The following is a 21,856-nucleotide window of genomic DNA, read 5'->3' as shown; positions in this document are numbered from 1 at the left end:
TGAGTTTGTTATGGAAGCATTAAAGGAAAATTCACCACTTTTTATGGATTGCGCAGTGTGTGCAGTTGGTACTAAGGAATGGATTATTGTTGTTATTACTGTGGTGTTTGTACTGTACATCTTGACCTTACTACATGTGCAGCCCAATGATCATATGGTCCTGCCCAAAATAAGACAGTCTGTCATTACTGGGCTGGGTAAAACCCATTAACAGTAAAAACTATGGACAGAGCTTCCGTGACGTCACCCACTTGTTTCTAAAGAGCTGTTCTGAGGCTCAGTGGGAGGCTCCAGGGACACCCTGACCGCCGCCATGTTGGCAGCTTCACAGTCCGCCAAAACTCCAAATACGGACATAGAGGGGGAGCACAAGTGGAGTTGAGGAGGTCGGACGATCGTGGAAGCAGGAAACTTGCGCTGTGATATGGCAACTGCCTGTCACTTAAAGCGGTAATGCTCATAATTATGCACAATTTTAAGTCTGGCTATAATTAAAACAAGTGTTATAAAAAAATTCACCTCCCGTACAATTGACACTAGAAGAGTCAATTATCATTTGAGACCAGAATGTTTTTTTGTACCAGGCTGTAAACATGTTTATTTTTGCTATGGGAAAGGACTCGCTTCTGGAGCCAGCCCCCAGTGGTTGCAGAGTGAACTACAAGTTCTGACACTTCCACATGGGCTTCAATTCCCAGAGGTCGCCGCTTGGTAAAACCTGATCATTGTGTGAGGATGTGATTAATTTGTTGGCCAAACATAAAAAGTGACATTACTCCATCAGTGGTCATGTGTCCCCTTCAATCTGGCTGGACCAGTTTATTTGGGGGATCTTGGAGATCATCTCTCTTATCTCTAATATTAAGCAAATTAACATCATAGGATACCACAGACTTACAATTTCAACTAATTTTTAACATTACAATCCTTTGAACGCACACAACAAATGTTCCACACACCTCCTATTTGTAGTAAGAATTTCATTGTATTTGCCATTGTCATTGCCATTGTACAGTACAGACATGAAGCCGACAGAAATGTGCTTTTTGTCATCAGCTGGCTGTTCTGGAGCGTGTGTGTATTCTACTTGGCTCTGGTTGTATTGTGTTTCATTGTTGTGATTTTGAGCTGTGAACAAACACAATTGGTCCCATTGGTGGTACTTTCCACTTACTTGCTCCAATTGGCTGTTGTGAGTGTTCAATTGGTAGCAGCCCGATCATCAGTATAGAGTAAAATAATTGCATGTGTTGGTTCAGTTGTGTTTATAGATTAAATTAAAGCAGTTAGTTCTACACAAAGCCAAGTGTTGCCATGGTTATTCTTGCCCGTTCTGTGCCTCCATAGACTGCATGTAAAACATGGACGACGTGCCTTGGACCATTGTCATTGCACTGAACCAGCATTTTGGGTAGCTTGCCATGCCTCATCTATTAACATGGAGGGGCGCTGGGTTTATGATTTATACTGCAGCCAGCCACCAGAGGGAGCTCAAGATGTTTTTTGTTTTACTTTTTGTCATCCATCATTATATACAGTCTATGTTCATGACACAAGGGGACTACAAAAGTGTGCTCATCTATAAAACCCTCTGCAGTATCATTACAATATGCTGTTTTGAATTGTTAGTTTGCAATAGGCGTGCAGCATCTAGAACAGGGGTGGGCAATTATTTTTTTGCGAGGGCCACATAAACTTCCATAAGAAAAGCAAAGGGCCAATTTTTTCATAAATAATCATATAAATTGGAGACCACTGGCACAGTATCTACCTTTATAAATATGCTCCTGTTACATTTGTATCATTGTGATGTGATGAACTACTCTTCTGTCCTCTCTGTGTGTGTCCATGTCTACTCTGAGTGTGTGCTGGTTGTATGTTGAAACACACACACAGTGCAGAGCAGCACAGATGATGTGAAGATATTTTTACAGAAGAAAACCATTAGAATTAAAGTAAAAGTTAAAGTAGCAAATCCCAGAGTTCTGAAAGTCGGGCAAGATCTGTGGTTTTTAAGAGCAGATGACGATTAAATATGTGTAACATCTGAATGCGCCAGAGAGTTTCTGTGTGCTTTACCGTACATTTCAGAGAAGAGACAAGGAGGGTTTGAAAGACAGTAATGCCGTGCTCAACAGCTGACTTTTGCTGCCTTCGTTTAATACTGTGTGCACAGTCCGCAGGCCGCATTAAAGATGCAGTGGGTCGGGTGTGGCCCGCGGGTCGTGCTTTGACCAGGTCTGATCTAGAACATGATTCCTGGATACCCAGAGACTTCAAGAACTAGTGACATCACTGGTTATCAACAGATTTTGAAATTGAGGGTTCGACACAGAGAACATAAAAACTTCATGCAAAACAAATCAGTGATAAATGTAACAGTAAAAAAAAGTGTTTGTTTTACTCCTGCCTCATCTTAAAGTCTCTGAATCAGCCCGTCCTTTTTTTCCCCACAGATTAAGAATTAAAAACCAGGCAGGTCTGCCCTCTGCTGACCAAACGTACATCTCGGTCTGCTGCATCCACCAACAAGGAGGCCTGGAAATATTCTGTGTATAAGATCAAGGTCCACCTTAAAACTTGCTGCATCAGTGCCCACAGGATTTCCTCTGATTTGATGACTCTTTGCATTTTTTTTCTTCTTAATCTCATCAGAGCCTAAAAATGTGAGAGGAAAATGGAAATACATAGAAGCATTTTTATCTGCTAAGAAAGCTTTCTTGGAAATCAATGGTAAAATGTAGAGCACAGCAGGAGTCCGTACTGTGTGTGTGTGTTAGTAGTCTCCCAGAGTTGTTGTTGTCTACTCCTGGAACTTGCGATGTGTATGTGGGTTGATGACGAGTTGTTCTGATCTGTTAAAGCAGATATCCCAGCATGCTCGGTGTGTTGGGTGCAAGCAGGGGGAGCTGTTCTGCATCCTGTGAGGACACGAGAAATGAAATCAGACAGTGGCAGATTGTGGGTCTGTTTTGTGCAAAGTCAGGGCTGCAGATAAACCAGGATGAGCGGTGTAGAGTCAGGATGCTGGGAGACAGATTTGGTTGTGATTTAAGGTCTGTTTTCTTCTTCTTTTTTAACACACACAAAGATACTCTTTCACTTTATTAATCAATACATTTAAAAAAAGATACATTTGCTACTTTCTATTAAAATTTTAGTCACATTTTCAAGCTGCTATTTATATAGGATATGGGAATTTAATGCTTTTCTTTGTTATATCTACAAGTAGAGTAACTGTTTTGAGGTTTAGGCCTCGCATCAGTCAGCTTTATTGTCAATACTGCTGGACATAGCTTCTCAGACATAAGGATTTAGAGCTTTTGTCCTTGTATTCTCTGATAATGACAGGACTATTTTTAGGAGTTAGGCTTAGAATAAAGAACAACTTTTAGATGAGGTCCCCTTGGACTTAGAAGTATTATAAAGGATAATAATAACATTTTAAATACGGTTTTAAACTCATATGTAGGGATTTATCCATTCAGCAAATTATTAATCTGCAGCTGCACTACAATCTTCTTTTATTATTTTAGGATTTATTTTAGTCATTTTTGATTTAATCCATCTGCTATAACTTCTCAGATATGAGTATTTAACATTGTTCTATATCTGATAATAATGTACATATTTTTACGTTTTGGACTTTGTGTTTTTCACACCAAAATACCTAAATAATCAAGGAAATAAGTGTCAGATTTATCATTATTGTCACGTGCAGGTTAAAAAAAGTTATTAAAGGCAGTTGAAAATAGTTTTTAACCAAACTGTAAAGTGGAAACTGTGTTTATATGAACTTGTCTTTCAGATAAAACATGGCATGAATACATATGAACATGTCAGTGATGTCAGACAGATTAATCTCTTTATTCTTCTGATCTAGATTAGAACGCTCTTCTTCTCCACATGGGGGCACTCTTGCTCTCTACATGGCCTCATCCACAGCCCTAACGCAACACAGCAAAGAAACTCATAGAGCACCACTCTGTGTGTGCTAAGTCATGATAAGTTGCCACCGCAGACCTCTGATTTGTTAATGTTTGGCACAGCAGATGACCTCCTGTCCCTGAACGTCTCACGGCGGTTACTTTTTGTTCTTTTTCTCATAGCACGGAGTGAGGCGCCGGGTGTCAGACAGCAGAGGCTGCCCTCTGCCTGCGTCCAGTCCGGAGCTGTGTTTTTTTGGGTCTCCTGTTACGCACAGTCGCTTTTGTTTTTTTTTATGCACCAAGTTGGGAAAGTGTGTCACTGCAGGATCAGAGAGACTCGACCGGCAAGGCTGAAAGTGCGTGTTGTGAATCCTCAACACAGAGCGGGAGTGACTCTTATTTTTATTTATTTATCAGGCCTGACTGAGCTGCTATAACTTTATTTCATTATTTTTTTAATCGATTGAAGTCGTTCTTTATTTATTTGTTGTTTGGAATCGACATGGCGTCACTGTACCAAAGATTCACCGGAAAGATAAACACAAACAAAACCTTCCCCAACCCTCCGGAGGCGAGCCATCTCCTCGGGCAAGGCGCGGAGGGAGAGCGGGCGACGGACAGCCAGCGACCCCGGCTGCAGCATCAGTACCAGCGGCACTGCGAGGACGAGGACGTAAGAAAGAGCCTGCTGCCATTACTAAACACTGTCCGACAATAGAAGCATTACTGCACACGTTATATATTGTAGCGCTCATGCCATTTTTTTAAAGTTGTCAAACTTGTCTGTCGTCTTCTCAATTGGTCAGTTTATGTGTCAATACATGATATGACGCGTCAGTTACGTCTGCGGAAAAGGCGATGCGCGCTCCATGGCGCTGTCCGGTCACTTGTACTTGTGCTCTTTGACATGCCTTGGAATTGCTGTGAGGATGAGTGTTTATCGTGATGGCTGTCAGCTCCAATCCAAAATCCTGCTGTCATGAATCACGTGGTGGCTCACTGATGGTGATTTATACTGTGGAGGTGTGTCTTCATTCATTCCAGCAGGGTCACAGCCGCTTCATGGCGCTGTCCGAGGTTCTGAAACACTTTAGTAGCTTTTTTGATTTTTTTGTTTTTACCCGAAAAACATTGTGTGACCATACTTACTGTATGTCATTTAACTCATCTCATTTTAAAAAAAATCATTTTTTATTACATTATCTGTGGCTCTGTAAGAGAAGCTATTCTGATATTTATCCTACAGCGAGGACAGTTTTTGCAGTGTTAAGAGTAGAAGAAGGTGGAAGAATAGTATCCATAGTTATAAATAAATAAAATAACTGAAATACTTCATTCAAGTTGCTATTAGCGCACACAAGAAAATCAGGCAAGGTAAACATGTCCTGTATACAATATATTACACAGTTGTGTGTTATGTTGTGTGAAAGCAAGTGTTATTGTAAAGTCTGGCATCAGCAGGAAGCGCAAACCAGCAGTATGTGATACTGATAGCAGAAAATCAGTGGCTAAGTTGTGTTTTGCTTCAAATATATTGACTGTATTGAAATTCTGTAAGACTGTCCAAATATATATGTATAAAAAAACTTTTTAGTTTTACTAACTTTTATTGTTACAGCTGTTTTCTCTCTTTGTTTAGCCTTCTGCATCACAAACAGCCATGAAGTGGCTTATAGGAGTTAGCATTACATTGCTATAATGATAATTTATTGATAAATCATTGTTTGGTCAGTAATACATAGTAGTAGTGATCTAGCATTAGCCTGGATGTTTATAATAAAAATAGACTGAAAGAAGGTCATTCATATTATGTTCAATAAAAATGATCATTGATTGATTGGGTGTTGCATTTGCTAGGATTGGTGCTTTGCAGATACACAAGAGAAGAAAAAAGATGGAGGAGGAGATAAAAGATATTTGATTTCAACAAATTCCACTGCTTTATTTTTTATTATGACTTTTTCTTGTGTATAAGTGTGTTGTAGGAGCAGGAGGAGGTAAAACAGCAGTTGAGGTGTGCATGAATAGAACATGAGATGGATTTATTGACTGGTGGTCTTGTCTTAGTGGTTGTTGGTGGAGAGAACCCTGACATGATCTGAAATCAATACAAACACTGATGTAAAGTCCATATTCATCAACCTGACTGTGCAGTGGTGGTAGTGGTGGCAGAGATGAGTTCTGAATACAGGGCGAGTGTGCAGTCATTACATGCCGAAGACACACTGATGCTGCTTCCACATGTATCTATGCGCTGTCTTATCCTCGTCCTCTGACTGGTTTTTAATGTCAGTCCAGGCTTTGGCATCACTCCAGCTGTGTGGCTTTAATGAGAGCTTCTGCTGGAGGTGACATTTATATCACGCTGTGCCAATGAGAACTAAAGCCCTTCGGGATAAAAAGACTCATCCACTCACTCAGACTTCCTGTGGTGAAGCCAACACAGCCCCACTCTGCCACTTCAAAACTTCATCCAGTGTTTTGTCTCCTGACACAGCTCCTCTCTGTCAATCTTACTCAGAGTGAAAGGAGTGAAGATGCATGGCTATTGCTGCAGTCATTTGTCGTCAACGAGCAGTTATGCTAAGCTGCAGCTTGCAAGCTCCTGTAGAATTCACATAATGGCCACATCCTTGTATACAAATAGACACAAACCTGTCGTCAATCGCAGGTAAGATAGCTTACATCATTACAAATGTGCCCAGAGTTTATGCGGAAAACATGTGGAGTGAAAGCTCTGGTTAAAACCACAAACATGTTTAATTTAGATTGTAATGAGTTGCTTTTTCGGCCCCGGAATCCTCATCAGAGAGGATTTCACAGTGAGATCACTATCGGATGTATTGACAGAGAAGGATTTAGCCCACAGTGCCAAAAGAGAGTGATAATGACTTGATTTAAAAGGCTGTTTAAAGGGAGGATAATTCCTCAAATACTGATCAGTCACTCACTGTGTGACAGGATATTAAAGTCCTCTTACAAATAATGCCATGAATGCCATGAATCCCACTGCTCAAATATAAAGGGAACACTTAAAGAACACAGTGTAACTCCAAGTCAGTCACTCTTCTGTGAAATCAGCCTGTCCAGTTAGGATCAACACTGATTGTGAATCAGTTTCAGCTGCTGTTGTGCAAATGGAACAGACAACAGGTGGAAATGAGGCAGTTATCAAGACAGCCCTATAAAGGAGAGGTTCTGCAGGTGCTGACCACAGACCATTTCTCTGTTCTCATGAGGTCCTCAGACCCATTGTGAGACCATATGCTGGTGCAGTGGGCTCTGGGTTCCTTCTGATGATGACAATGCTAGGCCTCATGTGGCTGAAGTGTGTCAGAAGTTCGTGCATGATGAAGGCACTGATGCTATGGACTGGCCTGCCTGTTCCTCAGACCTGAAACCAATCCAGCACATCTGGGACATCATGTCTGCTTCCATCCACCAACACCACGTTGCACCACAGACTGTCAAGGAGTGGACTGATGCTTTAATCCAGGTCTGGGAGGAGGTCCCTCAGGACAACATCCACCTCCTCATCAGGAGCATGCCCAGGCGTTGTAGGGAGGTCATACAGGCACGTGGAGGCCACACACACTACTGAGCCTCATTCTGACTTGTCTTGAGGAATTTCCACTCAAGTTGGATCAGCCTGTAATGTGATTTTCCACTTTCATTTTGAGTATGGTTCCAGATCCAGACCTCTATGGGTTAATAATTTTGATTTACATTGATAATATTTATGTTAGTTTGTTCTCGACATATTCCACTATGTAATGAATGAAGATTTTCAACTGGAGTATTTCATTCATTGAGATCTAGGAGGTGTTATTGTAGTGTTCCCTTTATTTTTTTTGAGCAGTGTACATTGATTGAAGGTGGCATTCAACTGCAAGGTGGTCTCAAATGTTAGCACAGTCCCTTGTTAATCATCAGTGCATCCAATGGCATTTAAAGTTGCAAAAAGACAAAAAAGGCTGAAATGCATTCTCACTCAAAGCTGCTTCCCTGCAGTCTGATTTCATTTTTCCTCTGCAGACCCCATTTCAAGAGTAAACATCTCTGTTTCATGCGTCTGCTGTGATCAGCACTATTGTAACGAGGCTCTGGAGATATCAGGCTAGGATTCAGCCCTCTCGCACACAGAGAGGTGAACGTGATGCGTTTGTGTGTAGTGTGAATCATGCAGTTCCACTTTTTTTACACACTTGTTCTGCCTTCTAACAGCTCTGTGCCTGCACTTTGCATTAAAGGGGAAAATATATTAATCTAACGCTACACAATACACATGCACACACATTTCCTTTTCCAGGCTATATTCTGGCTATAGATTATGAGACTGCTGAGCCTTTTTTATAAACTGGCCATATCAGATTGGGGTTTATATGATGTAAACCACTGAATATGCAGAGTACTATACAACATGCTTTAATATTCTTTTCTTACTTTGTCAGCAGATGGAGCTCTATATAAGTCACAGGATTTTTTTTCTCATTGGCTAGTCCTCTTTTTGTCATATTGCACCATGTCTATAATTCTAATGTTTCTAGAAAACATAGTGATGGCTCACTATGGCTTTTTGAATAGAGAGTACAGTCCCATTTGAATACACATTATTTTTAAACCTTATATTTATTGTTTATTCTTAAGTTCTTAGTTACACATTGTGGAGTTGAGAGTAATGCAATTTCGATTCTCTATATGTCCAGCACATATAGCAGTTTTGACAATAAAGCTAACTTGACTTACACACTATACATAAAGCTATCCACGAGCCAAGAGTTGTCCACCTCTTTGTGTACTAATACTAGCTGCACTTCACTTAGAGGGCGCTGTAAGAGCTATGATTATGAAAGAATAGAACTATAACTTTGCTAGCATTCTGCATCCCTAAAGAACAGTATAATTTAAAAATTTCAACATGACGACAAATTCAAGATGTTATTTTTATAACTGCAGTTAGTACAAACTATATGGCATAGTCTCTGTACCATAGACTGTATTTAAAAATGGACAACAAGGCTTCCCCTCTACCCATTCAGTCATCAAAAGTGACACCATCTTCCAGCAAGCCATTTTGGAACCTGAGCCTGTACAATAGAGTTTGAGAGGTGAAGCTGCATGGTTGCTGTTCCACACACTTTGTGCTGAGTGCACCCATCCCTCAAACTTCTTGCAAACTGTAATGTTACTTCCTCCTTTTAATCAATTCAATACAAATGGAAAAAAGCAACTACTTGAACACAGATGAGCGTGATAAGAACTAGCTAACAACCCATAAAGCATGTCTGTGAAAAAAATGATTTAAGTACTACTTTTAGGTTTAAGATGGATGTTTGTCTTATCCACTAACATGTGTAGGCCAGTGGGGGAGAGCTCTCACTTTGAGAGATCTCGTATTTGTCTCTAAGATAATGTGGTCTATTTGAAACACTGAAAAAAAGCGTTGTGCTTTACTGGAACCTTGCAGAGCTGGGCTGCAGAATTAACTTCTCACATACTGAATGAAATTGGTGACCGGATGTCGCATTATCTATGAAAACGTTGTTTTTAACTGTACATTAATAACAATCCATCCAACTATCTTCTCTCCAAACTGTTTGGTTTCAACTCCCTCTAGCTCCTCCTGTAGGACGTGGCAGCTACTCCGAGGATTGGTTTTTGTTTGGAGCAACATGCTCCTGGTAGGGCCTTCCATGGCAAACAGGTCTGAGGTGAAAATCCAGTGTACGAAGGAACTACCATTCTTCATTTGAAATAGCACACCTGGTTGGTTGTAGTAGCAGTGTCACTTTGTGTTATAGGGATCTGGGTCTTCAGATTTTCAGCCTTCAGTTGTGACATCAGTGTTCTTCGCTGTGGTTAATTAAATGTTCAGACTGGTTGATGTTAGCCCCGCAGTATTCAGGTGAATACATGCATCTGTTTCCATTCCCAGTGAATTGCTTTTAATTAGTTTGGAGTAATGAAGTGCTGCCCCTCTAATCTGATTACTGTAACCGTGCTCACAAGGGTTTTTACTTTATTTTGTGTTGATTAGTAAATAGTCAGTGAGTGATAAATAATGGCACTTGAATGATAGAGTCATCAATGTACACACCGATTCAGGTTGGCCTCTGGAGTGTGTACGTGAGAGATTCGGGGACGAGGGAAACAACAAGAACAAAGATTCGTCCAATCAGAAAGCAGTGCATGTAATCACTGTATTTCCTCTTGTCACCAAGAACTTTTCAGTTGTACTCCTTCCTCTGACCTCCAGCTCTTCATCTTAGCTCATTTACCTTTAATCAACAAATCCTCAAACACTTTGTGTTGATCAAACATGACACATACGCGTGGGCACCATTTTCCCCAGTAATTAATTATGCAGCCAGCAGGGTGTAAAATGCCAGTATGGTTTATTTATCATCAGGACGCCCGAGCTAACTAAATCAGGTGCTGTACATTATGGGGAAAAGGAGGAGGTGGACCAAATCCAGGCAATCCAGGACCAATCATGGTGTGCAGAAATGGGGGAAGGGTCGCATAAATAGATGGAAGCGAGGAGTTGCTTTGAATGGGTTAGTGTTACTATATATACAGTTATGGTGTGTGTGCATGTATGTATTATGTATAGGAAAGCATATATGAAAATTGTTCTGAATTTGTCAGAGCATTTTTCAGACCAATGTTTAACTTTAAAGGAGCAATTTATGGTTCTAATAAAAAAAAAAATCAAAGACTACTATGTGTTGTAATGCATAAATATCTCCAGAAATCAGCATGCTAACCAGCTAGCTGTGGACTGCTGTGGACCATGCCTTCAGATAAATACCACTTTGAACAACTAGATGGTCAAGTGAGCTAGATGTAACATGTTTTTTTGGCCAATAATGTTATTTCCACACATTTCTGTGATCCTTTATTGAGATAATATGTGTAATGTTAGCACTGCACATTTGATTGAAAGTAACAGCAGTCTGCCGGAGCTGTAGCAGAATTACTTGGACTTTGTAAGGTTTGTGTATGTCACATGCATATAACGGTAGACATACAAGCTGTGTCTGAAATTACCCACTCCCTGCTCCACATATTGGGGTGATTTTGGATTCAGCCATAGACTGTCTATTATTATAACTGACCGTCTGTGATGACCCCCAAATTAGGTTAATCCAAATACAGGTAAATAATTAGAGTCAAGTTTACATTCACTTCCTGTTGTCATCGGGCCGTAAACATGTTTACTTCTGCTGTAAATATGGACATGTTAACACTGAGGTATGTAGGGATGACTCACTACTGGAATAAGCCCCCGGAGGCAGTAGGGAGAAGTGCAGATTTTGACACTTTTACATTTGGTTTGTTTCTTAGTCCTGAGGTCGTCGCTTGGTATTTTCCAGCAATCGATAGAGTGCTGCTCAGTAAACAGAGGCTACAGATAACTCTGAAAATGGCTATTCATCAATACCACCATGACATCTGCAACTCTCCGACTCGGTGCTGCATTCCTCTTTGTGTGTGTTGCCACTGCTCTTCTGGCAGCTAGCTGACGATAACAGATGGCGGGCATTAATAACTTCATCTCAGCGTAAAATGAATTCATATCCGGCCTCTTCACGAAGAAAGAGAAAGAGAGAGGAGGCAGTCACCAAAAATGTTCCTCCGCCTGGTTTTAAGCCTTTCACTGCTATCCATCTCTCACATACACAAAAACACACAAACACGCTTTAAGAGCTGCGCCTCATTTCACTTTTATGGGTCAAAAAGTGGGAGTGCTGATTTAGTCATTATTTATGACTAGATGCAGTTTTTCTGAAGATTAGTGAAGAAAGAGCAGGAGACACAAATAACTGAAAGCAAACAACAAACATGAGATTTACATGATGTCAGAGATGAGACAATTAGAAAGACGTTAAAAAAAATTATTAATATCGGTTTATGTCTCACTGTACATGGGTTAAGTGTAGCCTGTCATAGTAAACATACTATAGGGTCAATATGTCAGTCCTAGAAAATGTTTATTCATGGTCAATGACATGGTATGCACAAAATGGTGGTGGCAAAGGGAATGTGTGTTTAATCTCATGAATGCATGTTTTTTAACCCTTTATATGACCCTGATCTAACCAATGCGGTTAGACGGAGCCTGTTTTTAAAACTACAAACGTCCACTGGTGACTCCTACAGTTCTTGCTAATCAAACTGTCCATTGTAGACACATTCAATACCATTTCAGGGGGATGTCAACCCTACAGTATGTGCAGATATGTGCATATGCACATCTGACATCATGACTTACTATTTGCACTGCTAAGAACATTTTGTGTTTTACAGAATCTTATTTCTGCAAACCATTTTTTCAGGATTAAGATTAAGATTTTATTAATCCCTGTGGGGAAATTAAGTTGTAGTAGAAGATAAATACACTGTTAATGTAACTGAGGAGTTTGAAGTGCACCTGTGATGATGCTTTAGTCCAAGTTTGTGAGCACAGCTTTTACAGTCACAGATGAGTTATAGACTCTAATGGACAGACGGCAGAGCTGTGTGAGATAAAAGGTTTTCACTTGAAGTACCCCTGATTCACCACTAGAGGCTGTCCTGCTCCTGTGTCTCAGTGAGGTGTGTGTGTGTGTCGCTACCACAGTTATAACAGTGCACTGTGCTGTGTGGTCCTGGAAGCTGGATCTGCTGGGAACCGAAGGCCGGTCACACAGAGTGTGGTTAAATCAATGATACAGAAGATGAGGGATGATGATTGGACTGAGCAGAGACAGAGGGGGTGCAGGGAGGGAGGAGGGGGAGCGAGATGAAGCATTTGCTTTTAAAGACAAAGGGAGAGACCAGAGGCGTAATTGAATAGTATATTATGTAATAAAAGATGAATTGTGGCTCTAAAAGACAATAAAATAAAGGAGGATGTGAGCCAGCCTGGAGAATCATTCTAATGTGTGTTTGCTGCTGTTCCTTGGATCATTGTCCTGTTGTGTGACACAGTTTCCACCAATCAGAGAGATGTCATCACATTTGCCTATCCCAGCTATCTACAGGTGAGAGGTGGGGTGCACCCTGGACAGGTCACCAGTTCATCACAGGGCAACATACAGACAGACAAACATTCTAAGATTTAAATCAGAAATCGGACATAATTTTGTCACTAATCTCAGAATTCTGAGATTATCAACAGTATAGGCAGTATAGGCACACTATAGAGGGCAGAGTTTGCTTTCTGGTAATGACTGTTGACACATACGCAGGTTTTACACATCACCACATGAAACCACCCAACAAAGCACCTTGGTCACACCACAGAAACACAAAGCACTTTCCTGTTGTCTCTTCCAAACTTTGCTTTTTGTAGTCGGATCCATTCTGTCAGCTGTTTTTATGCCTGAAATGCTTTTAACTGAGTCCAAAAACCTCAGGGGTGCTCTGACACGCTGTTCTCTGATGTAGAGACAGCGATACAGGCTGCAGTTTATACGTCATCCGAGGTGGGTCTGAAACAAAAAAAAAAGGAAATAGCATGTCTCCGATTGTTGGGTTGCTCTCAGTTGAACATGGCAGCTCTGTGTTCAGAGTGTGATTGTGCATTATTAATGTGGGGAGTCTTGAGGAATCAAAATGCTTGAGAACATATGCAAGACAGGCGAGGATTTTAGCTGTCAGTGCTTGAGGGCACAGAGTGCTACAAAGGGAGGTGGAACTCTGGATGTCTGCACACATTTTTTCCTGGTGATGGAAATCTGTTGCTAAATATTTGCTTTTCTTTCAATTGACCAGCTTTGTACCCCTATTAAGTTACAGCTAGCTGGCTAACTGCGATAGCAGGAGCCTCTCTCCTGTGCTAGTTAAAAGCAAAAACAAAAAAAGCTCAGCTGCAGATTTATAGCTCATATTCACTCCCATGACACACACACAGTGTCAGTTAACAGAGTTTTCCTTCTGAAGAGGTCCAGCGGTCATTCAGGTTTGTATCTGTCCTCCGATCGATTACTGCATCGGCTTGTTTCCAGACTTCTTCACAAGCTGGAATTGCCTTCTTTTCCTTTTCCGCTGACCTGAGAGTTCCTGAATAGAATCGAGCCCCTGAGAACACCCTCCACCTCTTCCTCCTCTCATCTATTTTTTCACCCCCTCTCATCTTTTCATCGCTTCGCCCTTTTTTGACCCCCCGCGTCCTGCTTGAACGATGTCTGGCCGACTCAAGCGTAACATTACACCGGCAAACCTCACCTTTTTTGTCCGAGACACCCGCTCGGGTCAGTGCCGTGTCGTCTGAGCAGCATTGAGTAGAATGTGTATGTTTAAGCCTTGCTGCCCCCCACTTTGTAGATCTGTTTAAGGTTTGTAATGTAACTTAAAGAGCACACACATCCCTACAAATTACTCTGACAACATCAATTCTTTTCCACGGTCTTTTCCCAGGTTTGGCATCCTTTCTGCTCTAAGCTAGTACAGAATCCTATATATTATTCATTTTTCTTTCTTAAGACAGAGCCGAGAGAAGCAGTGTAAACATTGTTACAACAATCTGTATGAGAACAACACAGATCGGCAAAGACAGAGGCAGATAAACAATTTTCGGTTAAGAAGCACAAACTTGTAGCCTATAAGATTGCAGAATTTAAAGATACACAGAAATAATGAGTTCTGACAGGTTTGTACAGCAGGGAGGTGCATTTAAAAGTTAAAGTTAGACAACTGCCATTGCACAAAAACACTACAGTATGCTTCTAACTTTTAACAGTAAGCTGCTTCCTGCAGTTGTAGCACTAATTCATCTTTTATGTTTATCATAGACAAGTAACTATATTGCCTACACGGACAAAGTCAATATATATAGCAGTGTATATCTAAGGATGAAGCCTCCTTGATGTCATTCGTAATGCCGTTTGAGTCTCTGTGGGAGTCTCTGACCGTCGCCATCTTGGCAGGATCACAGTCTGCCTAAATTCCAACTACAGGGAGTATGTAAACATTATTTATTTCTGCTGTAAAGTTGACCATTTTGTAATTGGAGTCTGGGGGGATTGGCTCTATTTTGGAGCCAGGCAAGAAGGTTTCTGGTTCCATTTTGTAATTGACTGGGGCCTTTCTGTGTGGAGTTTGCATGTTCTCCCTGAGCCTGTGTGGGTTTTCTCCGGGTACTCCGGATTCCTCCCACATTCTAAAGACGTGCTTGTTGGGTTAATTGGTCACTCTAAATTGCCTGGAGGTGTGAGTGTGATGGTTGTTTTTTCTGTGTATGTTGCCCTGTGATGGATTGGTGACCTGTTCACGGTGTACCCCGCCTCTCAACCATAGACAGCTGGGATAGGCTCCAGCCCCCTGTGACCCTGCACTGCAGGACGAAGTGTGTTTGGATGATGGATGGATGGCCCAGCTAGGCCACAGCTACTTTGTTGGCATGCTAACTTCAGTAAAGCCAACCTGATCTCACAGAAATACGTGACATACACACGGATTGTTAACACTGAATTACGTGGCACCGACACGAAATGTAGTGAAATTAGGTGCAGGCACCACGGAAAACTGTCTCCATAGAAAGTCAATGCGGGGCATTTTCGTAGGGACACCATGATTTTTTAATATGTGTGAACACCACAGACATAAGCGCCAATAAAAATGAATGAGGGACGGTTCATATTATTATTACACAAACTATCTGCTGCTTGAAGGCTGCTTCCTCAGCCGGACTATATAGAAAACATGATTCTTTTCGATCGCATATGCAGTTAGCTAAAGAGTGCACGTTCTCTGTTTTTAAATGAAAGAAAATGACGATCTAAATGGAAAGACTACACAGAGAGTCAAACGTGCCGATTTGATTACAGTCATGTCGCTCTGACAATTCACGCATTGCTCTAAGTGATTTGGCCCTTAATAAACTTTTTTTTAGGAAACGATCACTATTATATTATTATTTAACACAAACGAACCAGCCCAACACGACCATCTATGTTGACATACACGTTTATTTGATCGTTAAAAGGTTTTTCTAATGCAACAGTGCTTTAATTGTGTGCGACAGCATTTCCTTATGAAATGACGGGAAATGGGGCATGTAGAAGTGACCTGGAGACACTTGTTGAAGTGAGCATGTGGTTATTTCAATTTTGAGAACGACTGGATTGAAAGACGGTGAAGGCTAACATCGGTCTCTGGACAGAAGTGTCGTCACGTTGCCATGGTAATGCAACTTGCGGGCCCGCTGGTGGTTACATGAATTGTCTGCGACAATGCACGCATTTCACTAAGCGATTTCACCTAAATAAATGTTTATTTTTTTCTTGGTTTCTTCGTTTAATGTATACTTCATCTCCAAAATCTTCTACATATTTATCCGTGTCAATCCTGGTGCATGTAGCACATAGAAACACAACATAGATTGCCACTGCCCTGCCACTTTAGGAGACTTGCAGCCATCCTGAGTCATTGACAGAAGTAAATGTAGATTCTCGTTTTGTTGCCAAACTTTTGTAAAACATTGTCCCATTTTTGACCATATTACAACATATCATCCGCATATAATCACTTCTGAAATAGGAGTGTTCAGACCAGTTCAAACCACACCACCACCAGTAGCACACTCTCATGACAGCTTGCACCGCTAAGTATTGTCACTTCATGTAGCATCTTATAAATGGATTCTTTTCTCAGGTGTGTTTCATCTCTGCCTTCAAACAACATTATATGATGCTCTCTCTGCCTCCACATACATGCAGCATCTGTTCCTCACTGCTAACCCGCTCACCGTCTGCACATACACACATGTAGGCAGCAAGGACACGCGTTGTGTCTCACACTCTGTAACAAACAACCTCAGCTTTTTTTTTTTATTTGTCTCGAATCCATACAGCCATTACGGGACATTGTGAGGCCGTGACTTGGCTCTTGATAAATGCACCTCGCTGTGTGCGTGTGTGAAGAATTGCTCTCAGATATGAACCGAAGGGAGTGGAGAGAAAAAAATAAAAATGTTGGTTTTATTTTCAACTGAGAATATTGCTTTTTCATGGCTGTGGAGATATATGCGCCCTGAGCGAAGAGGAAAGAAGAGAACTTTTTGTGAACAATAGAAATAGAAAATAATTTGATGGAATGACAGTATTGTGAGAGGGGCTCCTGGATGCTTTTTGTACAACGACTGAGGAGCAGAGGGTAGATTTATGATAAAACCCAGGTTTATACACTGTCTTTATGTAAAACTAGTGTTAAAAACATTATTTACATATACATTACTGCTTAAAATGTATGAACCCTGTAGAATTCTGCATAAATATGAAACTTCAGCAGATATTTAAACAACAGAACCTTAACTTTGCCTAACATTACCCTGTTGAATTCATATAATTCAGAATTCATTGCTCCATCGGTGCTAGCAAGTCGTCCTAGATCAGATGCAGCAAAACGTGCCAACGGCCCAAAGCATGATACTACCACCACTATGTTTAACAGATGGGACAGGTTCATATACTCGACAGCAGTTTTATTGTTTCTTCCAACATCAGGCTTCTCATTTAAGCTAAATAATTCTGGTCTCATCTATTTATAAAATATTTTCCCAGCAGCCCTCTGGTTTGATCACATGATGTTTATCAAACTGCAGTCAGGCAGCAGTGTTGTTTTTTGGATGCACACCATGGTTGATCAGTGTACTTCTGATGGTGGATTCATACACATTAACATTAGTCGATGTGAGAGAGGCCTGTAGCTGTTTACAGGTTACCCAGGGTTCCTTTGTGACGTTGCAGTCTGTTACATGACATGTTTTTGGAGTGATGTTTGCTGATAGACCACTGCTTTAAAGGCTTGAATTTCCTTCATTTGTACATAATCTGTCTGTCTGTGGATTTGTGGTGTCCAGACTCTTCAGAGATGGTTGTGTCAACAACAGCTGTTTGTATGAGGTCCTCAGAAATGTCCTTTGATAATGTCATTATACACTTCTACAAACACACATTGAGAAGATCAGACTTTGATAGATCACTGTTGTTTAAAGTAAAACAGGACTCTCACTGACATCTATTGATTCAACAGACCTCTCCATATCTCTGTGTCATTGGTTTGATTGGGTTTTTCTTTTTTCTGCTTTATGACTTTTTTTGGCTGATGTTTAAGGTCAGATTTATGCAGAAATATGGAAAATTCTAAATGAGTCACAAACTCTCAAGCAGCACTTTTTTATATTATGTTCCCATAGCAACCTGACATTTTGCTCATCCAGTGTTTTTCCAATAGTGGGGTTATGCTTTTTTGTGGTTTTATGTGCACCAGAAAGAGGATTTAAACAGCGCTCCTATAGAGATAAATATTTCAGGACTCATTTTGCTGTTGAGCAAGGATCACCTGTTGCAATCAGTCTTCATCTGAACAAAGTAATAAGCATCAATTAGCAGAATGCTAGCTAGCATAGTATGGGCTGTAGACCAGATGCTGCTGCTCTCATCATTAGATTGATTCTAAATATTTAGACCCAAACTTTTTTTTTGTTTTGTTTTAAGTACCTGAATTATCTTTAAAGCTACTTTCCAAAATGATCTATGAAACTATTTTTTTCTTTGACCTTGTTGTATTATTATTATTATTAGACCTCAGGATTACATTTTCCAAAAAACAAGATGCACACAAGTGCCTTTCAAAACACTAGTTAGCAGCCAGCGCTCAAATATTGAATGTTGGACTGTCCTTGAACGAGCTATAAAAGAGAGCAGAACGGTCTCTTCTGGCAGCTAAAATTACCATAACGTGGAAAAACATAATTATGAAAAATTAAATTTTTATTAAAAGAGTTTAAGCTGATTTTTTTGTGAGAAAAACATAATTCATTTTAATAATAGTTAAAGGGAAATTTGGAGGAACATTTGGGAGATAAAAGATGCTGTTTATGTACTGGAAAGGTCATTTAGGAAGATTGATACCAACAAATGAGTCTGAGACCAACAAATGACACAGTTATTAACTGGTTACAGCATCCGTTCTGTGTGGTACTGGGCTGTCTGGGGGGAAGGAGGATTTGTAAATGAGCTCTGTGCTGTCAGGGACTGCAGGACTTTACACCGCCGCTCCTGCTCCTGCTGCTGCCGCTCCCATGTAACAGCAGGCTGTTTGGCTTGTGTCAGCACAAAGCTGCACACAAGAAACAGCACTATAAAGCACACGCATGGAAACTTTTGCATGCTTCTCCTCTCGTGTTGGTTGCTGCATCCTATAAAATGAGTAGGCCACCACGGCAGTACAAATCGGTCCTTCCTCTCCCTGCTGTGCATCAGGTGGATCCTCCCCCATGGGTCATTGCAGGTATGGCGACACCTCATCTCCGTCCTTCTCAACACGGATCACCACGCTGAGGACTCACTTGACCGGTTCTCCAAAGTGACCCAAAGTGAGGTTTCTGAGTTATCTCCTCCCCTCTTCCTCTCTCTTTTGCGTCTCACTGAGCCCCTCTTTCCTCTTCTCTCCACTATCTTTATCTCCTCTCTGTCTCTTCAAACAGACAGCAGCCTCCCACTCAGTTTCTCTTTTTGGCTCCATCTGATCCATTAGTAATCCATTTCAGGTCCTGCCAGCCGTATAGCAGCCTCAGAATGCAGCCAGCATGGTTTATCTGTCACAATTTGTCAGCCTGGCGCTGACCTGTGATGGTCTCGATTCGGGCTGCAACAGTAGTCGGACAAAGTTTGATATTAGAAATGTTGTTGTGACTACTGATGTTTACATTTGTGCTGCTGTTTCCGTAGACTGGACCTAGCTAATAGGTAGCCACTGTTTGTAGTACCCTGTAGTTGTTGCCCCTTTCTAAGCTAAAGCATACCCTTTAAACCAGTCCAGCTGCACAAAGCACATCTCTGCATTGGTTGTATTCCTATGATTCCTCTTGAAGTTGTGCTCAAGGTGCGCTTGGTTTTTGGGTCAGCAGTCTGGGAGGGAGTGAATGATTTGAGGCTGCTGGCTTACATAACTACGTACCCACCCAAATACAGGCTAGAACTCAAAAACCCTGTGTGATGTCATAAAAGGTTTGCCAATTTTTATTAGTATATGGCTCATAGACTGTGTATAATGATAGACCCTGTGACTCCACCCATAGTACAAAAGTGAGGCCATGATGTCTTGCGTATGTGCTGCAACAATAGAACCAGAGTCTGTATAGTAGAGGTCGAGAGGTGAAGCTACATGGAAGCTACACCCACCCAGTTCCACACGGAACACAAGCGTTCCCTCTCTCAACCTTTTGTTTAGATTTTTAGTTGGGTCTGTGCCGCTTCCATTAACATGGAGGGTGTAGGGTTTATGCCCTGTAATGCAGCCAGCCACTTACGGTGAATCATCTTTTGGGTAGCTGTCATGTCATCCATCTTTCTGACACAGCTGCAATTGCATATATAGCATCTTTAACTTCCAGTAAGAATAAACTCAGAGCAGAACCCAGTGAGCTTAACCTTTGCTTCAACACTTTCCAGTCCAGGGTCCTCTCTACTGTACTCCTGCTTAGAACGTTACAGACATACATGGTGGAACGGAAGGCCAACTCAATAAGTCATTATCCTGTGTTTACACAGCATTGTTTTGAGGTGAAACAGCTGCTTTGTCACATCTCCATTTACTCTGCAGGGTTAAAAGCTAAAAAAAAAAATAGACATACTGCTCATCTGACAGACTCATCTGTGTGGGACTCAGCTGCTTTACACACACTAATCCTAGCTGTTGTGACACTTTAGCTCTCTCTGTAAGCAGAGGTTTGTGATTCCAGGTTGTAATCCGGCGCCTTAGTCAATTTAGCTCACAGCCTATTATGAATTACAGGCTATATTTTTGACATTCTGTCATCTGTTTCTTAATGTTCCGTTATGCATTTATTGTGCCACACAGAATTGAAAATCGCTAAGCTGCTATACACTAGATGTAAGCCAGACGGAAGGAACATTTCCCTACTCCAATACTGTGCATTGCAGTTTGCATAAATGTGTAATTTACTGCAAAATTCAAAACCTGCATTGTCAGATTTTATGTTATGTGGGCATGAGATGCAGATCAGATTGCTCTGAGTAAATGGCGCGGGGGTTTCATTATTAACTGTTGTGCCAACACCCACATATACTCATACACTGTGTACTGTCTCATTATACGGATGTGCAAGCGCATTCATGCTCCTGTTTAAGTGCCTCCTCTAACAAACATCAAAAGATGATCCATCATATTTTATTGGCCTGTCATCGTGAGATTAGCTCCTGATAATACCGGGATTGTTATCATTATTACGGAGCGTGTGCTGGGATTAATCATGTCTGCTGCATCTGCATAGAGATGAGAGAGGGAAAAACACATTTTAATAGTCAGATTATTACAGATGAACTGAAGCTTTGGTGATAATGACAGGGAAGTCTAGTTTTCTGTGAGAAGGATGGACTGTGAATAAAGATGTTTGAAGTGTAGAGCTCTCTGTGGTGACTTTAGCTAGACTCTGATCGAGTCTTGATTACTTGATACTCCCTCACAGATGAGGAGATGGATAAGTGTGGTGTTGTTAGAGGAGGCGTTCAGCTAGATTCCTGCTTTGACACAGATTTAGGACACTGGAGGATGAGTCAAAAAGCACAAATTAAACAAACAAATTTAACATCAGTTTCATTGAAATGCATAATAAAAGCACTTGTACAAAGGTGACACTGGATAAGACGATAAATAAATAAATAAATGAATGCCCTAAACCCCAAAGAGGGCAGACAGCCAGATGTGGTGGAGAAAACAAGGCTGAGGCACATCCAAATGTACAGGAGGTTGTGTCAGTGTGACTAAAACCCACCCACATGCAGGGTATAGAGATTTGATAGTGAAGAGCAGAATTTTGAATGGAATGGAATGGAAGTGATGTGCTGATGTGGAGGTGGTAGGTGGCTGAATTCTGGTCCAATTGACGTTTATGAAGGGACTGACGAAAGAAAACA

At 41.1% G+C, this 21,856-nt stretch overlaps 1 protein-coding gene across 1 annotated transcript in view; it reads left to right on the top strand.

The window, feature by feature from the left end:
- The first annotated feature begins 4,277 nt into the window (after positions 1-4,277).
- The window catches only part of dpp6a (dipeptidyl-peptidase 6a), a 130,041-nt gene continuing 112,462 nt past the window's right edge, over positions 4,278-21,856 (top strand). Inside the window, exon 1 of the mRNA XM_028432828.1 lies at positions 4,278-4,602. Within this exon, the coding sequence (XP_028288629.1) occupies positions 4,432-4,602 (171 nt within the window). The 5' untranslated portion in view covers positions 4,278-4,431. The remainder of the gene's footprint in view (positions 4,603-21,856) is intronic.

The sequence above is a fragment of the Parambassis ranga genome, chromosome 20, assembly GCF_900634625.1.
Source record: "Parambassis ranga chromosome 20, fParRan2.1, whole genome shotgun sequence".
Taxonomy (NCBI): Eukaryota; Metazoa; Chordata; class Actinopteri; family Ambassidae; genus Parambassis; species Parambassis ranga.
The sequence above is the reverse complement of the archived record's forward strand: the minus strand, read 5'-3'. Positions and strand labels throughout refer to the sequence as shown.